The sequence below is a fragment of the Lepisma saccharinum genome, chromosome 16 (genome assembly GCF_977018435.1).
Source record: "Lepisma saccharinum chromosome 16, izLepSacc3.1, whole genome shotgun sequence".
NCBI classification, from domain to species: domain Eukaryota; kingdom Metazoa; phylum Arthropoda; class Insecta; order Zygentoma; family Lepismatidae; genus Lepisma; species Lepisma saccharinum.
In genome coordinates, this window is record NC_139244.1 from 11,360,121 (window position 1) to 11,379,458 (window position 19,338).

Sequence of the window (19,338 nt, forward strand, 5' to 3'; positions counted from 1 at the left end):
ATTTGCATGTAAAATGCTCCTTCTTTCACCAAAATGTAAAATAATGCATAAAATAACTTTTAAATGACCGAAAAGTGACTTAAACTGTTTTAAAAGTTTACAAAATGACCTTTACTCCAAAAAGGGTCAAAACATGCAAAAAAAAAAAGTGCCCTAACAAAGGCATTGCAATTAATTCACTTACGTGTAAATCAAGTTCCTCTCTACTTATGCAACGTTTCTGCATTACCAAAAAAATATATATATATATACTCATGAGTCGGCCTCTTGGCGAATAGTCAGCACGGTACGGTACGGCACCAAGAGTTCTGGGTTCGAATTCCGACCTGGCATGAGTATTCATTGTAAGTGCCTTTTTAACACATTCGTCATATCATTACTCATCGTAGCGATTAGCCAAAATAAGCAGAAATGTGACGTAAAATAACAAAATCAGCCAATCAACCTAATGAGTCGTGGAGTAGGAACATGATTTCTTAATACACCCAATCATAAAGAGTTGCTGTAAGCCAGGACTGGGCAACCCGCTGTATTCGTGTGAGAACGCTCTCGTGTGCACGTGGAGACCTCAGAGCTAGCATTGTAATCATGGCGGTAACGGGTTCGAATCCCAGCATGGGTGTTCTTTGCGAGTGTCCCTTCATCAATTCCATCGTATCATCACATGCTCATTTTCAATATTAGACCAAAGTTGCAGAAATGCGAAGTTAAATAAACCCAATCATTCAATTAATCATTATAGTCATCCCTGAGAAAGATGGCGCCTTTTCATGCAGTACTTTTTCTCTCTCAACGTAACCGGTTCACCCACTACTGCTCTGTTGCTTGCTGGGCTTCAAATGCAGGTGGTAAGATCGCTCCGAACGTGATCTCTTCAAGCTCCTCAACAAATGCAAGCGATTTATTAGGCGCTTCCAGAAAGTAAGTTTCCCAGTCGCCCACAGGTGGCAGGCCATGCGTATTGAAACCGATTTTGCGCATGCGTGAGAGGCGCATGCCCTGGCTACTGAATGTCATAGAAGACGCCTCCCGAAAGTCCACAGTAGCGTCGCGGCATTGATGAAACATGGCGGCTCTTATTCCATCTCCCGCCGCGTGAGAGGTTCGTTCGGTAATCAAGTTCTTGAACGCACAAAACATACAGCCGATCGAAATTCGTCGTCAGCTGTGCCAGGTGTATGGGCCAGACGTCACGAGCAAGCAGATGGTGCGTCGTTGGTGCAGGACATTTACTGAAGGCTGGCAAAATGTGCATGACGACGAGCGCAGTGGGCGCCCATCGGCCGTTATGGACGAGCTTGTGGATCAGGTGCAGCAGCGCATATTGGAGGATCGTCGCGTCACGATCACGGAACTCAGCAGCCATTTCCCGCAGATTTCTCGGTCGTTGTTCCACGACATTGTTACCAAACGCCTCTTGTTCCGGAAATTGTGTGCCCGGTGGGTGCCGAAACAACTGACGCCCGAACACAAAGGAAAACGCATGGGCACGGTGCTGACATTTCTGAAGCGTTACCATGATGATGACGATTTTCTCAACCGGATCATCACAGGGGATGAAACGTGGGTTACATACAGCACCCCAAAAAGCAAGCAGCAGTCCATGCATTGGCGTCACAGTGGATCTCCATGCAGGACGAAGTTCAAACAGAATGTGCCGGCGCGAAAAGTGATATGCACGGTGTTCTGGGACAGACAAGGCATTCTGCTCATCGAGTTTCTGCCCAGAGGTGAGACTGTGAACGCTAACCGTTACTGTGAAACACTGGGGACATTGCGACGAGCCATTCAGAATAAGCGACGCGGTAAGCTCAGTGCCGGGGTGATCTTGCTGCACGACAATACGAAGCCGCATATAGCTAGGCGCACTGCAGCCCTTCTGGACAGGTTCGGTTGGGAGGTGTTCGATCATCCATCCTACAACCCGGATCTCGCTCCCAGTGATTACCACCTGTTCTTGCACCTGAAAAAGTTCCTGTGCGGTCAACATTTTCACAGCGACGAAGAGGTTCAGACGGCTGTCACACAGTGGTTCGGAGCCCAGGCGGCGGACTTCTACGGCGCAGGTATACAGAAGTTGGTCCCACGCTAAGACAAGTGCCCTGATTTCCGGCGGGAATTATGTTGACAAGTAACGGGACAAGTTCTGTATCTGTGGCAATAAATCATTGAATGAAATAATGTTTCCCTTTTTGTGCACGACCCCAGGGAAACTTACTTTCTGGATTCGCCTAATACAAGACCTTGCGAAAGTAATATACTGACCGAGATGAAGATTCTCAGTTGCTTATAGAAGAAACAAGATTCATTTCTACATTTGATCATACTTTAGATGATGTACAAGAAGCAGAAACTGAGGCAAATAATGATGTGAAATCTTCTGACAATCACAATAATATAAAAACCAATGATAAAATGCAGCCTTTTTATCTATGTTATTAAATATGGCAGACTAGTAAACATTCTTGTAAATATTTAATGGTTATGTACCAGCATAAGTGTAAAGATGTCAAATTGTACAAGGGGTGATGTAACATGCATTTTAGTGGTATGTAAGTAGTCACGCACTGGCAACAGTGTACACTGCAAAGATGGCCGACGATGTTGAAGGTGTGCGTATCCACAAGCGCACCATTGTGTTCCCGTTGTTTTCCTAGGCCGTCGAAAAGTTTCCGAATAGTTAAGTATAGTTGTCACTTTTCCCACCAGGTGTCAGTTCGAACATCGCCCACCTGCGCAGGCAGAAGCCAACCAAACATCATTATATTTCCACTGATATCTATTACTGGTTTTCTGAATACAATGTTATCGATATAATGTGTTCAGTAGATCGTCTGTTAAGTAGACGTTGCCTCTACAAAGAGAAAATGCAATTTGTCTGCCGAACGTAAGAGTACAGCGAATTGAAACTTGCACATGTGGCGCCGTCTACCTCTGCCCTCGAACGCTCCATATTTCCCGGAGTCGGACCATAACAATGCGGGGATTCAGGGGGTGGAACGGTGCTCTACGATATAAGTTCTCAACCTTCGTGAGCTTACTGTCCGGTAAATTCGTTTTTTTAAAGCTCAATGGCACGAATCCGACAATTTTACTCGTAAATACCTTCCTTTTTTTACTTTATACGTTAATTAATATGTACCCTTGAAATTTCATATTAATAAATAAATTATGGCATAATCATAGACAGTATAATTTCGATTATGTCTAGGATTGTTGACAAATATAAAATTTGGTTTAAATTAGTTGATAATGACTGGGTCTAATGGAATCTTATATTTTCCTCTGGTCTATAGCTATCATTAAATTAATTGGCGAGTACTGACTTTCATTGGAATGTTCCATTCCGGACACTGAAAAATTTCATAATCAGAATTTCCACTTCAATATATTTGTTAATAAAAATTGCTGCGCAAACTAAATTGCCCGTACGTCAACCTCCAAATTTGGAGGCGCCCCTCGGTTAAATGGTTTTATCGCTCAAAAGCACTGTCGCAGAAACATTCCATGTTATCGCAGTCGAAACCCAAAAAAGGGTCATTTCTCCAAGTGGTTGCCAGCTTGGGCTGCAAAGTCTCTTCAGTCTTGCACCTGTAACTCGAAAGTCCAAACCGTTAAAATTCAAATTTAGAGACTGCGCGGGAGTCAGTCCTCTCTCAGTTGCTTTAAATTCTCACCAGTTGCCAGCTGGGGCTGCAAGTAGCTTCACGCCTCTAACTCAAGGATGTTCCAACCTTTAAAATTCAAATTTGGTGGCTGCACAGGTGACTTGTCTCCTCTCAGCAGTGACATTGAATTCTCACCAGCACTTTCCCAGGTGGTTGCCAGCTGGGGCTGCAAGTCGAAAACTTCAGGAGAACGTCTCGCTGCCCGGCGGTTAAGAAACACTGCTCTAGGTGACAGCAACTACTGGTTCGAACACGGCATAAGACAATGTAGTTCTTCCGAATCTATATCTAGTGATAATACGAAGTTTGTTAATCCAACAGGAAAGGAAGGTGTACGGTCCAATTCGAAGATATGTGCACTCAAATTTCCCATAATCATAATCATCTACTTTATTTGTGTGACTTGAGGTTCTGCTTGAAACAGAACAGTGACCAAATCATAGGCTACCCTCAAGGACCTTACTAGTACAGGGTCAACGAAGTTAGTAATAAGTTGTGTTTTATACAGCGTATATTGATACACTTGTAGGTTGATTTGTATCTTCTGCAAATACACACTGTAAAGAAACATACTTGCGGAGTACTAAGTGAGGCGAGTGTACAATATCACTCCGTGTAATCTCACAGGATGGGGCATTAAAACAATTGACAATGACTGAAGCCAATTTGTGTTCTCTTACCATTCTTGAACATGGTTGTACAAGCAGTAAAAGTATATTATTAATAGATCTAACAATAGCAGATGTAACGATGGTATTTTGAACATATATATTTTTAATTTGCCACGATGGTCTTGTTGTGTCTGACTATTATTTTGCAGACCCGGGTTCGATTCCCGGTGTGCGTGATTTCGGTTGGAGCAACGAATATGCATGGATCGGCTCTGGGGTTAACTCAGCCTCTTGCGGTGGAGAGCGTGGTACCGATCACACCATCTCTGCAGATGGCCGAGAATGTGAATGAAGGGGTCCCTACCTCCACTTTACCCCCTCCTCCGTATGCATGTTGTAATATGCAGGGGTAGCTTTATTTTTAAACCTGTATCTTTAATTTTATCTTAAGTTGATCGCGACGATTTTGTTTAAAGACGATTACATCAAGCTGATGAAGGTACGAATTAAAAATAACAGTCGTTATTGAACCAGGCCTCGAACCTAGAACGTTCTGCTGTGGCATTATTTGTTGAGCGCTTCAGGTCACAAGGCCAACTCTTAAAGAAGTTTTTTTTAAATTTAAGGCTATTCTAATGGTATAGGGTCAATCCATATGAAGTCATACAACATGGTTGCTTGACCATTTTTTAAAAAGTTTATTTTTTGTGTGGTGTGAGCCTCATATGTTGACAGTTCAGAACCACTGTTATTTTATTTTTACTATCACAGATTTGAAGATGGCGGGCATTTTTTTATCATGGCGCGCGTCATTTTCTCCATTCGTAAGCATCAGCGGCAACTTTCTTATCTCAGCTCTGGTAAGTCCTACGACAATGAGACAAAATCTGTGATGTTAAGCACATTATAGGCTACAATTATATTTCTGTGTAATTTTCTAAATATTATTCCTTCATAATAAATTTTAAGGTCAAAGTTGTGTATTATAATCGCTCAAAATGACATTTTTGGACTTTTGTTTTACGAGGAATCAGTTTGTTTGACACTTGAATTTTTTTGTGCAAGTACCTGTGTACCAATAGTGTGTACTAAAATTATTTGAAGCTTGAGACTTTAATCCCAAGCTCAAGAATTCTCAGCGTATGTGAGAGAATGGAGTGGAAGGCCGCGAACTGCAACTGATGAAGGTCATCGGAATCACGTTCAGCTGGGTATTATTTTTACGAGCATGAATAGCCCAAGATCGCACAGTACTCATGTCTACGCATTCATCTCCATAAAATGCCTTTAGATGAATGTCAATTTGTAACACATTTTCTGCGTTTAGGAACTCGATCACTGAAAGCTAATTCAGGCGCTTCACCAACATTGCATGGTTACATGCTGCCATTTGCCTCGCAATAGTTCAGCACCCCCTGGCGATAGAAGTTTGAAACCTTCAATGGAGAAGCAGGAAAGTCTTATAAGTGCAATGTATGGTTGCTCAAAATCCAAAATGCGTTTACAAAGTAACAAAGGAGAGAAAAACATAAGAAGCTTTACTTTTCAGCACACCCTCATATATGTATTTTATTGTAGATCCATTTCAGGATTGTAATGTTGTTCATTGACATTCCAAATTACAGTTTGCAAAATTTTAACACAAAATGTTAATAAGAAATGAAATTAGGCAAAACATATTTAATGCAAAATATTGAATTTTTCACGAGTTTCGTATCTCTTAAACCAATTGAATCTCAAGCTCAAAATTTTTACTGAAGTTACTTATCATGAAGTACTGTATTGTGTACAAATTTCATATTTTTGAACAACTGCCCACCAGAGATATTTAACCCTGAACTTGGATTTTTTTTAACAAAAAGTACATGTTTATGACCCTGTAGAAAAAAAAGGATTAATAAAGTCTCAAGCTTCAAATAATTTTGGCAAACACTATTGGTACACAGGTACTTGCACAAAAAATTCAAGTGTCAAACAAACTGCCTTCCCCACCAAAAAAAAATGTCCAAAAATGTCATTTTGAGCGATTAAAATACACAGTTTTGACCTTAAAATTTATTATGAAGGAATAATATTTAGAAAATTACACAGAAATATAATTGTAGCCTATAATGTGCTTAACATCACAGATTTTGTCTCATTGTCGTAGGACTTACCAGAGCTGAGATAAAGAAGTTGCCGCTTGATGCTTACGAATGGAGAAAATGACGCGCGCCATGATAAAAAAATGACCGCCATCTTCAAATCTGTGATAGTGAAAATAAAATAACAGTGGTTCTGAACTGTCAACATATGAAGCTCACACCACACAAAAAATAAAATTTTTAAAAAATGGCCAAGCAACCATGTTGTATGACTTCATATGGATTGACCCTATATTAATTGTAATCTTTCGGGAAAAGATGGCAGTACACTTGCGAGATCTACAATAACTGCCACTTCAGCGCCACATGTAGGCAGCGACTTGAACACCACGGTGACATTACATTTTTCTATATTTCCTTAAAAGCTTTTTATCGTATTATAAGTACTTCACAATGTAGTAATTAAAACAATCTTTCAAAAACCCAAAACTTACTATTTGTTATAAAATCTTTAAAAGTACAGAGTGTCCGAAAAGTCACGCAACCCGGTGTTTACGACCGTATAACGGAATAGCGAAACGGAATTAGAAGAAACGCTTTCTGCCAAGAGAATGCCCTGTATATTGGGAAAATTTAGAGAGACAAACATATGTAAGAACATGCATGTTTTAATAACAAATAAGCAAAGTGTTGCCAAAGGCGGAAAAAAAATATTTGCAAATCGTGTGTATAAATGCACAGAACTCACCGAGGTAAATTATTGCAACATTTTACAATTCCAATGAACAATTTGGATGGCCATCTATTGAATTTGACAGAAAAAGAACTTTGACGAAGTTTCAAAAACATTGCAGAAGGGAATAAATGGGCTGTTCCAAAAATCGATGTTTTCACAATATTACGAGGGACACTGGCAACACTGTTGGTGTCACGTGTCACTAACAGACGTGTTTCACCTCAGGCTATCACACTAAGTCACTTTTAACGACAAAGGAGAATGTTGGTTATTCTCGAACATATGCAATAAATTACATACACCTTGCAACCCTGAAATGTGGGTATCCCTAAATGCTTCTCTTACGCAAGAATATGACGATGTTCGGATATATTCTTCAACAATAAACACTCTTTCCTGTGTAGAATATGGCATTTTAAAAACACGCACACGACGTCAGCATAAGTAGACACAATCTGGAATGCCGTTCGCGGCAAACAGCAACCACCTAAGGCAGAGAAAACATGACAATTGATACACGTTCTTCTGAACACACATTTCAGGGTTACAAGGTGTATGTAATTTATTGCATATGTTCGAGAATATTTTTCACATCAGACAGACACTTGAAAAAAAGTGGGAATATAATCAAAATGTCCATCAGCTATTCATTGATTTCAAAAAAGCATATGATTCGGTCAAAAGAGATAAATTATATAATATATTAGTAGAGTTTGGAATACCTAAGAAGCTTGTTAGTATGATAAAAATATGCACCAGTGAAACAGAAAGTAAAATTCGTGTGGGTAATAATGTGTCTGACAAATTTACAATTCATGATGGGTTAAAACAAGGAGATGCATTATCTCCATTGCTCTTTAATTTTGCCTTAGAATATGCTGTAAGGAAGGTAAGAGAAACTAAAGAAGGACTAAAATTAAATGGTGTGACTCAGTTGTTAGCATATGCAGATGATGTAGACTTACTGGGGGATGATGTGAATACAATTAAGAATAATGCTAAAATATTTTTCAAAACTGCTAAAGAAATAGGTTTGGAAGTTAACAAAGAGAAAACTAAATATATGCTTACAGGGCGAAACCAAGTGTTAGGTAATAATCAAAATCTAATTATTGATAACAACTCGTTTGAACCAGTTTCCAAATTCAAATACTTAGGAGTAATATTAACAAATGAAAATTCTATTAAAGAGGAAATAAAAAGTAGGCTCAATTCAGGAAATGCATGTTACTTCTCTCTTCATAAACTTTTATGTTCTCGTTTAATATCTAAGAAACTAAAAGTTAAAATATACAAAACAGTAATTTTGCCTGTAGTATTATATGGGTGTGAAACTTGGTCCCTTACATTGAAAGAGGAACATAAATTGAGAGTATTTGAAAATAAGATCCTTAGGAAAATCTTTGGACATAAAAGGGATGAGGAGACAGGTGAGTGGAGAAGGTTACATAATTTAGAACTACATAATTTGTACTCATGTCCAGATATTATTAGAATAATTAAATCAAGAAGACTTAGGTGGGCAGGCCATGTGGCACGAATGGGAGAGGAAAGAGGAGTTTACAGGATTCTTGTTGGGAAACCAGATGGTAAGAGACCTGTAGGAAGGCCAAGACGAAGATGGAGGGACAACGTTGAGATGGACCTAAGGGAAATCGGTAGGGATGGAAAAGAGTATATAGATCTTGCTCAAGATAGGGACAGATGGAAGGCCTGTGTTGCTGCAGCCATGAACCTTCGGGTTTAAGAAGGCTAGAGAGTTAGTTAGTTAGAGTTAGTTGTTCGAGAATAACCAACTTTCTCCTTTGTCGTTAAAAGTGACTTAGTGTGATAGCCTGAGGTGAAACACGTCTGTTAGTGACACGTGACACCAACAGTGTTGCCAGTGTCCCTCGTAATATTGTGAAAACATCGATTTTTGGAACAGCCCATTTATTCCCTTCTGCAATGTTTTTGAAACTTCGTCAAAGTTCTTTTTCTGTCAAATTCAATAGATGGCCATCCAAATTGTTCGTTGGAATTGTGAAATGTTGCAATAATTTACCTCAGTGAGTTCTGTGCATCAATACACACGATTTGCAAATATTTTTTTTCCGCCTTTGGCAACACTTTGCTTATTTGTTATTAAAACATGCATGTTCTTACATATGTTTGTCTCTCTAAATTTTCCCAATATACAGGGCATTCTCTTGGCAGAAAGCGTTTCTTCTAATTCCGTTTCGCTATTCCGTTATACGGTCGTAAACACCGGGTTGCGTGACTTTTCGGACACTCTGTAGTAGGGCTGTATCTGGGACGAGCTAAAGTGTATGACTATTGCAAACCAGGGTAGTGTTGATTAGAATGTAAATAAAGTTCTTAGGTTTTAAGGATTGTATTAATGATAGTTATATTGGAATAAGCTTTGCATTGATCTTCGAATGAGGGTTTTGGATTAACTTGACCCTTCTCTTCTTTATCTAGTCTTAATAGTTCTTGCTTCACAAGAATGTGACGTCATGTCACTTCTGGACCAACACAGGCAGTTACACGTATCGGAGTAAAGAAAGGGGTGAGTTCTATGGTCCATGGACACTGACGTACGCAGAGTGGAGGCTCATGGGGCTACAGCCCCTCCGAAATTTTAAGAACAATCAACATTTTCAAATTAAATACAGTGGAGAACTATGTGGTAACTAAGAACAAAGTGGTAACTGAAACCGGGCCTTAAAATAACCCCCGATTAATTTTTTTTGCCTTTGATCCGATTTAGTTTTCCTTTGTTAATTCTACCAAGTAAGTAAACTTTACGTCTACTGTCGACTATCAGAAGAAACTTATTTTTGTAATTTTTATGGACGAAGCTAATTTCCAGAGGGGTCGGTCGGTAGACAGGTTCGAACCCCCGTTTGGGGCGCCCATGTTACGCTCTTACTTTTTAGATACCACTGAACGTTTTTCTTTCCTTTTTCGGCAAACACATTTGTCTCTTTGTCGAAGAAACGCTACGATAGTTAGGAAATGATGTTTATTGAAAGCTTGTAGGTCAAAGCGAAGCGATAACGAGCAAAATTTTGCTGAAGAAAAGTTATTCGTCTTGATGTTCTCTATATTTATAATCTAGAGCATTTATTTAGTTGTTTCTCATATTTCATTGTTGCGTTATATCCTTTTCCTATTGTGGCCCTTCTTTAAACCTTTATTCTCCACAGGTTAGATTCTTTCTGGGGGATATAGCCCACCAAGCCCCCATAACGATGGTCCTGATATCATACCCTTTATGCACAAAAAGGCTAATCGGGACTGGACCTAAAGTTTAAAGTAGAATGCGAACCCTGAGCCATGTGTCTCTACCGAACACAGAATTCCTTGATTACAAGGCGACGACGTTACCACTACGTTATCAGGAGCCAGGAGCATTGCGCCTCGGTCTTTTATACTCGGAGGTGTATGACCCCCGAGTTCACGCAATGCTCCTGCCAAACTGGAGCACACGGACATTACGCTGATCAAGGACTTGTATACTTTTGCCCTACCGTCTACAGTACATAGCTGTTTCTATCGGAGTAGCGTACATAATTCTACGTATATAATAAAAATGGATGTATGTGTGTTTGTTCAGCAATAACTCTCGAACGGCTGGAGCGATTTCAACCAAACTTGGTGCACGTACCACTTGCAATCTCGAAAGAAATACTGTGGGGGTAAGACACCCCCTGCACCCCTAGGGGTGGAGGAAGGGGACATAAAATAGCATTCTGTTGTGGGGCATTTTCGTGTTATATCCTGCAAGTTTTGCTTCCTGCAACACAGCACGGCGAAGTTGGTTGCCTACACAGAAGGTGCGATATTTCTATCCTCAAGCAATTTCAACACCTATCACTTATAATCTGGAAAGAAATACTGTGGGGGTAAGACACCCCTGGCAACCCTAGGGGTGGGAAGAAGGGTGACATGTAAAAATAATCGAAAACGACCGATGTTAGTGTGGAATCCATAGTTTTCGGGGTCACTAAGATGAATAGTGACACTCACAATGACGTTCAACTCCAAGTTAATTTTACACTATAATTAGAATTCATTATTTTCCTGTCTAATAGAAGATTGGGATAAATAAATACCCGGGCAACTCCAAGCAATCATCTAGTATATTTAATAATTTTTAGTAATTTAATATATCTAGATCTCTCCACTCTCAAAATGGCATTGAGGGGTCATGTTAAGAAGGGTTGTTTTTACCATTCTGTTTTGCCTCATCTCTTCACTGCTTTTTTAAAGAAATATTTATGCAATGGTCGTCGCCCCATGAGCCCCCCCCCCCTTACGTACGTCAGTGTGTATAATTTATCATTTTTACTTAAAACACTTCATACTCAATTTAATTAACATTTTATTGGAATAATTGTGGAAATTACAGAAAGAAGTTTAGATGAAATGAAGATAATCACATTTTTCAAATCAAAAGTTACTATTAATTAAACAGTTTCAGCATGAAATTGCGTTCTTATCGAATACGACAAAGCGCTGGTGCGTCTGGGATCTAGATGGCAGCAGCCCTGTAATGAGAAACACATATTATTATTTAAAAAAATGCAATTCTAATTACTCACACACAACACTGTTAGCCTCTATCATTCAGATCCAGTTGCGCCTGCGCATGCGCAGAATAATAATTTACACTTCCAACATGGCGGCGAATTGTGATCACTATCGTAAGCATGATTTATGTTATCGGAGGGGGCTAGATTTATAAAAGCATACACCACATAGCTGCTTTCTAGGTAGGCACGAAATAAACTATAAAATGTATTGCATTTATCTTTATTAATCTTCAGAGTTGTTTAAAAGACAAAAATGGTAATATTGGGCTATTTTAAGAGGAGTTAGTATTTAGCAGTTTGGTTTTTCCGGGTTCTTCACTGCTTTCATTCAAAATTTTGATTTTCTCAAAATTTCGGGTGGGGCTCTAGCCCCATGAGACTCGCGCTCAGATGCATACTACGTGGCATCTTGGCCACAAGTGCTTTTCCTTCAATAGTAGCTACAGCGTACGTTTGCGGAAATCCAACCAGTGATGAATTAAGGGGACAGGACGGAGAATGAATTATCTTACTGAAATTAACCCCCCCCCTTAAAAATAATTCATTGTCTTGGCAGATCATTCGGACAACAGCTAAGAAATTTGGCAACTATGTTCAGTTTGGCATTCTTTCCTTCGCTTTAATTGAACGTACAGCGTACTTTTATTGGTTTTAAGTAATAATAAACATGGATTTAGTTCCCTAAATAATTAAAAGTCAATGAAATTTCTGTTGATAAATTCGAGGCTATGAATTTAACAATCTGTGGCTTTCGTTAGGCACATATAAATATTTCCCAAAAATTGCTTATCTGCAAACAAAAGAAGCAGACAGTCTGTATACTAGCGCCGCCATCGAGAGGAAGCGAAAACTACCGCTTCAGTAAACAGTATGATGAGTCAAACATATTCTAATAAATCTTTTGCGAAAATGTTAGACTCTGAAACCCATGTTGGTATAGGAAATAGTATTTTCTAAAACATTAATGGTCAAAACACTGTATATCTTAAATTTATAATGAAGGTATTTCTTAAAGAAAATTCTCTTACGTTTTGGTAATCCAGGTATTTCAGATAGAATAGCATGTGCGTTCAATTTATGTTAATTATGATTTCTACAACTAGATATTCAGTTTGTTTTTATGAACTACAGTGTGTGTACCAGCCAAGGAAGACAAGATAAAGTCAAGAAAGTATGCTTGTGGTCAAGAATTTTGCTATTTTTTTTTTACCGTATAGTGAATTTACATTGTTATATACCAGGTGGTTATAATTAAAGTGACGGTGTTCAGAGTGGTACAGCACGGGCTGTAATGAGAGTAGCAGTCTGAAACTTCGTAGATATGCTAATGAAGCAATGCGCTCGAAAAATAAGGAAAAAAAAAAGTTCCAATTCTCGCCACCAGGGTAAAAAATGGCGCTGTAAGCAGTCAAAACGTGGAATTTTTCGTAACTCTGACGTCAAAGTCGGTGACATTGCCTAACCATTGTGTGAACTCCCTGGTTGTTGTTGGTGACGCTTGTTGCTTTTTCCTTTAGTAATGTTCATGTAATTCGAATAGTGAAATTGTAGCGATATTTTATTACAAAGAGTATTGTTTTCTGCGATTTATAGTGTTTTTCCTGTAACTATACCAAGTTTTGACTGCTTACAGCGCCATTTTTTACCCTGGTGGCGAGAATTGGAACTTCTTTTTTTGCATAATTCGCGAGCGCATTGCTTCATTAGCATATCTACGAAGTTTCAGACTGCTACTCTCATTACAGCCCGTGCTGTACCACTCTGAACACCGTCACTTTAATTATAACCACCTGTTACTTGTACTGGGATTTGTTAAATTTAATATTTGGAAATCTAAAATTGTATTGATTGTGGTTAAAAATTTTCCCTTCATTTCTTAAGAATTGCATTCTTGTGTGAAGTTTTGTAAAATTATTAGAGTAATGTGACCATTCCCCATCCAGGATGAAGTCTGAAACATTAATTTTTACATGCATTAATAAAGCACTCTGTCTCTTGTTAAAGTAGAGCTTGAGTTTTCATCTTAACCGCCCTTGTGTTAAGGGGTTTTCATTGAATAAAAATGTATATCTTTTCTAAATTTGAAACTATACCAAAATAAGGGGCAAAATGGTCAACAAAAGGAAAGAAATCATGAAAAAGTCAAGAATTATGGATTTGTTATTTTGGTAGACACCCTGAACTAGAAAATGTGTTGACGCTTCACTTTATGCTTTACAAGTATATCCATCAAAGATAATTCATGCCAAACTGGTTTTTGAGTATCGAAAAGCACTTTAATATAAATTGAAAGCTCAACGAGCCCTTTGCAAAAGTGAGTATAACTTTATTTCTTCATTTCAATCATTTCTCGGTTTCTCTACATCTACACCTCTGAAAATTATAACGAAAGCATTAAGTTGACGTACCAGATTTATATTCCATAAACCGCATCCCCTTACGAGATTGCGATATCGGCGCAGTTCCTGTAGGTCTCCTGTGCTCCGCATCCCATACCACCTGTTCCATCACCACAGTCACCCCATCGGTTGCCTGAAATGCAATATTCCATGAGAATACTTATACTTAGGGAGCTGATTTTTAGGTAAAATCTTTTTTGGTTTCGGAAGTTTACCATACTCGGACAATATGGGTGCAATGTTATCCGCGAAATCATATTTCACATGAAAATGCATAATTTTACCTTTAGCGCACAGAAAACATATTTCTATGGGGAAAAAACATAAAATGTACATATTCTAGACATTGCATGAAAAATACAGTTTCCAAATTCTTTGTGTAAATATATGTTTTGGAGTTAATGCATAAAATAGACAAATAACCGGAAAATTAATAAATTGCTATCTTATTCGAGACTCCATAACACACCGGCCACTACTGCCGATGTTGTTTTGTCAATTATGTAGCTAAGTGATTCATACAGGGCAGAGTTCTCAAGGCAACAGTATTGGTCAGGATACAACATGGCGCTGCAACTTTACATGTGCGACAAGTGCTAATAGGAACTACAATATGTTCAATGAAAGAATTCCTAAGACCTGTTGTAAAGAAAAACTCTCACAGATCTCTTTTGTATGTACACCTTTATTTACACCGCTGCCCTTCTCCGTATATACATCTTTACGTTACATTCAATCAACAACTGCTCTCGGTTGTCTTTTGCCCCAAAACAGAGAAATGCACTTAACAGGACTTCCGGGACTTCACTCTTCGAGCGCACTATTTAGGATAGCGCTAACCCGCTCTCGCGGTTTATCACGCAAGAGTCCCTACGCCGTCCTCTCATTCAGTAATGTACATCTTATCTGAGCTACGAGCGCACTATTTAGCCTAGCGCTAACCCGCCCCCGCAATTTATCACGCAAAGGTCCCTCCCTATACATTGAAATTTTTGATGTTATATACACATGCAAGTGAATTGCGTATGCCAGAATTACACGTAGGAATTATTCAAGATTTTCTTGAAGCAAACGACAAATGTGGCCGTTAAGTATTTTAAAATTTCCTTTTGTACTTTCAATGTTGTAAGTCATAGGATGTTGAAAATGTAAGTGTAAGCCCCGCTACAGGTTAACTTTGCAGCAACTTTTCGCATACATAGGCCCAAAGGTGCGTGCAGAATATAGTTCCGCTGTAATACTGCGGATTTTCTCACTGTCTGTGATATGAACAGCTCAGCGGTTAGGGCGAGACTGGCACGGGGATGCTGAGTGCCGTTCTCGAGTGGATTGATACATGAAATCTGCTGCAAACTTAACCTGTCGCGGGGCTTAGTTATATTAGGTAGTTATTTGGCTACTAAATACTGCCATGCCATCTTGTGGCGGATGCGAGAAACTACTCACCAGATCTCCAGAACCACTGCAAGACACATTGCGTGCACGTGAGACCGTCAGGTAACTTGACACCAATGTCGTAGTGTGACTTGCTGTCGGACATGTCGAGACGTGTCGATCCGTCGGCCAGAGTGAGGAGGTGCTGGTCGAAGCAGTCCTGGGTGGTGAGCTTGGTAGGGTCGTTCACGGGGCAGAGACGGAACTCGCTGTAGCCCTGGTGGTTGGTCGAGATGTTCAGCTGAACTGTAATCTGTTCTCCAGCTCGGTATTCCCGAACGATGATTCCATTCCCATACTTTCCACCAGCCTCGTTGGGACGAGGACGCGGAAGATTGTAGGCGTCACCGCATTCTCCGCACATACCGTTGTTCTGGTCCCACATGACCTAAAAATAAGGACAAGTTAGTATTTCCGAATAATTGATGGCAGAAGGTCCAGGTGACTGTTTATATGTTATTCTTCTAGCTCTCGTTAATTATAACAATAATGTATATTTATAATTGCGACGGCAGCAGAAGGTGCAGAGGTCGAACACCCTCCCCCCTTCATGCCACCACCAAACGTGAAAAACTAGATATATGTGTAAAGGATCTTTTTAGTCCAAATATGCATTTTTTTGCATGGTATTTTGATCTATACTAAATGTTATTTCCCCCAGAAAATATTATCACTTGTTTCTGTGGCGCCTTTTTGACACCCCTGAAGAAAACCGTAGTGTATATATCCTTGAAAATTCGTTTTTCCTGTTTACACTTAAGTCTAGTCATAGATGGCATCACCTGCACTTTGGAAGAATAGCTACGAAATGAGATTTTTTAGCAACTGAATTAAAACCAATGGTTAGGTAAAATGTTAATTTGTGCATTTTATTAGAAGAGGAGCAGATGGAAATTATTTTCTGCTTTAAAGCACAATTGGATCAGCTGAATTACATTTCCTGTTAGTGTTACACTTTTCTATCGCTTTATAACCTGAGACCCTTGAAACTGCTGTGAGGAGTCTTTCGGTCCTTGTAAGGACCATGGGTCTGGTGCGGGGCACACCTAAATGCCAACCTGGTCCTAATGTAAGCGACATTGTAGGTCAGGACTTGTTAGGTTAGGAGACCAGGTTTAGAGCTTTTAGCGTTTGTTGCAAGCTGAGTGTGCCAGACCCTAAGGAGACCATGGCATACTGCTGGAAGAAAGTCCGCGAACCAGCTAACGCCAATGGAAGTCACGAAAACAAAACTTCACAACAATAACTGAGTCAGGCACTTACATTGGAGCAGGGAGACTTCACTGCCTATCTACAGCATCGGCACGACTACAAACGATCTTGGGAAGCAAGAGTTCGACTCGACCACGTCTCACCATCAGGCTTATCGACTCTGGGAAATTGCACAAGATGGAAAATCGTCCAACATATACTCACAGACATGCTGCCGCAGTTCAACCCATCGTCATCGTAGTTTGGTGGTGTGTTGAATCCTACCCGCCACATGGAGGACCTCATGGGAGGATCCGCCAAGTGTCCGTGGCCCACCACTTGGTGGACCAACAGAAGGGCACTGACCAACAACAAACCGGAACGGAACATCTTCTGGAGCGAGGATAATGCTATCACCTGAAGTGAAGCCCTTTTATACAATTCGGGAATTGCTTCATTGACCAAGATATTACCAAAGAAGGAAAAATACACTTCTCTTACATGTGACCAATAAAGTGGCACTTGAAACAATCCGATTGTTGCTCAAGGCACACTCGACGATAGCGTGTGCTCTGACACGTGTCCATTTATTATTTCTGGTGATAACAATTACTACTTTGTTATTTATAGTTCTTATTGATCTAATCTTAAGTGCGACCTAGAACTTGCTTCATATCATGGTCGTAGTTATCGCACATGGCGCATAAACGTTAATGGATTTTGCGCATTTTCAAATGTGTGTAACCTGGTAATGTTTAATATCCACAAATTTTCTGGTTGATACAGGTTTGAGCATCTTGTTTGTACGTGTGGAGGTCAGGATAGTCTATACTACAAGCAACATGTGAGTGATGTCAAATCAGTGTGTAATATGCGGTGCTTTGACCCGTCTTGCGGCCTCTCCAATAGCCTACTGGTACCGTAGTGGTCTTGTAATAAGAGGACACGGGTTCGATACCTGGTGGAGGCACATAGTGGCTTGGCTCCCACTTTGAACTGTAGATCCAGTTCCTGTACATAGATTGGACTTAAAAGTTCAATCAAACTTTAATACTGTTTGAAACTAGTATTTCTTTAATATAACCAATAACGACAATGACGGTTCAATACATTGAGTTTAAAAGTGATTTTTTCTGAAACCCTGACAATTTAGCCTTGAGAGAAAGACCATTCAGTATAAAAAATCGTAATCTATAAATTAATTTAGTAGTATTAGAACTTAAACTATTTTGCAACAATTATTGGTGTCAGGGAACAACTTGTATGTCAACTTTAGAAATAAAAGCTAATATTTTAAGCTTTCTAATTGCATTATTATTCTTGATAAAACTATAAAATAAAAAATCATAATTAGTATAACATCTGTGCTTGTTGTTTAATCTTCAGTTTTTTGTGAGTAGTGCATTGTTTTTAGATATTATTTGCTTGTATTTTCAACGTCATTTTGACGCCATGTTTTCAAGATGGCGGCGAACGTGTAGGACAGAGAGTAGTAGATTTTTTAAAATATGATTCCTCGCCGAAGCAGTTGGTTCCATTACTATTGCAATTTGATTCTCAAATAGCCAGAAAAGTTCTTAACTTTACTGGATTAATTTTTCGGTTAAGAGTTGGCAATGAGAACAAATGGCTGTTATTGCTTCTAGGCGCGGAAAGTTCACACTGTAGATCTAGTCCTGACAATCCTATGTGCAATACAATAAGTATTTTTAATTAATCTTCAAAAACAATTTCTTTATGCTTTTAAGTAGATAACATTCTCTATGTAGTTTTCCTTAATAGGTTATTATTATATTATTGGGTTGATGGATATGTTCGTAGCGTTTGTGTTTGGTATGGCAACACTGCGTTGTTAGAAGTTTGTTTATCGTTTAATGTTCATAAATTGGAGTGGCATTGTTGTGCTTGTGAATACACATTGAATTTTGCAGGTTTGAAGGAAGACGGTGTTATTTTTGGGCTAAAGAACAATAAGTGTCAGGTGCAAAAAATAAACATATTCTTCTGTCTTTGTTTAACACAGGAGCAAAGGTGGAGGCGGCGATTGAAAACATTTGTGTCTTGTACGGGGATAATGCCAAAATGTAAAACTTAAAGCAGGGGAAGAAAATGGTTTTGTTACCATTTCAAAGAGATAAAGGTGAAAAAGAAAGATAAAGTGCTCCTCTGTACTTTTCACCACGTCATGAAGCGTATAGGGGGTGTGGAGTTAGGGCCCCACACTTTCTTGATCACGGCCGAAGGTGGGGGTGATGTGATCAGCACCACGCCCCTGGCCGTCTTTAACCCCCAGAATTTTCTCCAGGTACCCACTTTATACGACGCTGGGTGGGCGCCGGAGCCGCTTGAACAGGTGTAAAAAATCCCGGTTCTCCCAGTCCGGGGATCGAACCCGGGTGTCTCGCATGGTAGTCAGACGCCCTAACGACTGAGCTACCGCGGCAAAGAGAAGAAGCAATTTTGACTTGGATGATTCTCCACGTTCAGGAAGACCATAGCGCTATAATGAAGACAGTTTAAACGCTTTAGTCCACGAAGATCCACGTCAGTCGACCCGAGAATTAGCAATTCCATTCAATCATCATACGACTCTAACATTATGAGTAAGGTTCAGGATATCGCACGCTTTGAGTGA

At 39.5% G+C, this 19,338-nt stretch overlaps 1 protein-coding gene across 1 annotated transcript; it reads right to left on the bottom strand.

Annotated features, from left to right (window-relative positions):
* Positions 1–11,450: 11,450 nt before the first annotated feature.
* Positions 11,451–17,112, bottom strand: LOC145999908 (uncharacterized). Its single transcript, XM_083137185.1, has 4 exons — positions 16,929–17,112; positions 15,525–15,900; positions 14,088–14,211; positions 11,451–11,634 (listed from the first exon to the last, which is right to left on the bottom strand). The coding sequence occupies exons 1-3, from the start codon at positions 17,091–17,093 to the stop codon at positions 14,117–14,119; spliced, it is 636 nt and encodes a 211-aa protein (XP_082993311.1). The 5' UTR covers positions 17,094–17,112; the 3' UTR covers positions 11,451–11,634; positions 14,088–14,116.
* Between the last annotated feature and the right edge of the window lie 2,226 nt (positions 17,113–19,338).

Coding starts and splice junctions, on each gene's coding strand:
- LOC145999908 (XM_083137185.1), bottom strand. CDS start 17,093: ATGTTCCGTTCCGGTTTGTTGTTGGTCAGTGCCCTTCTGTTGGTCCAC. Junction 15,901..16,928: donor TGAACTGCGGCAGCATGTCT/GTGAGTATATGT, acceptor CCTTATTTTTAG/GTCATGTGGGACCAGAACAA. Junction 14,212..15,524: donor GCAGTGGTTCTGGAGATCTG/GTGAGTAGTTTC, acceptor ATTGCATTTCAG/GCAACCGATGGGGTGACTGT.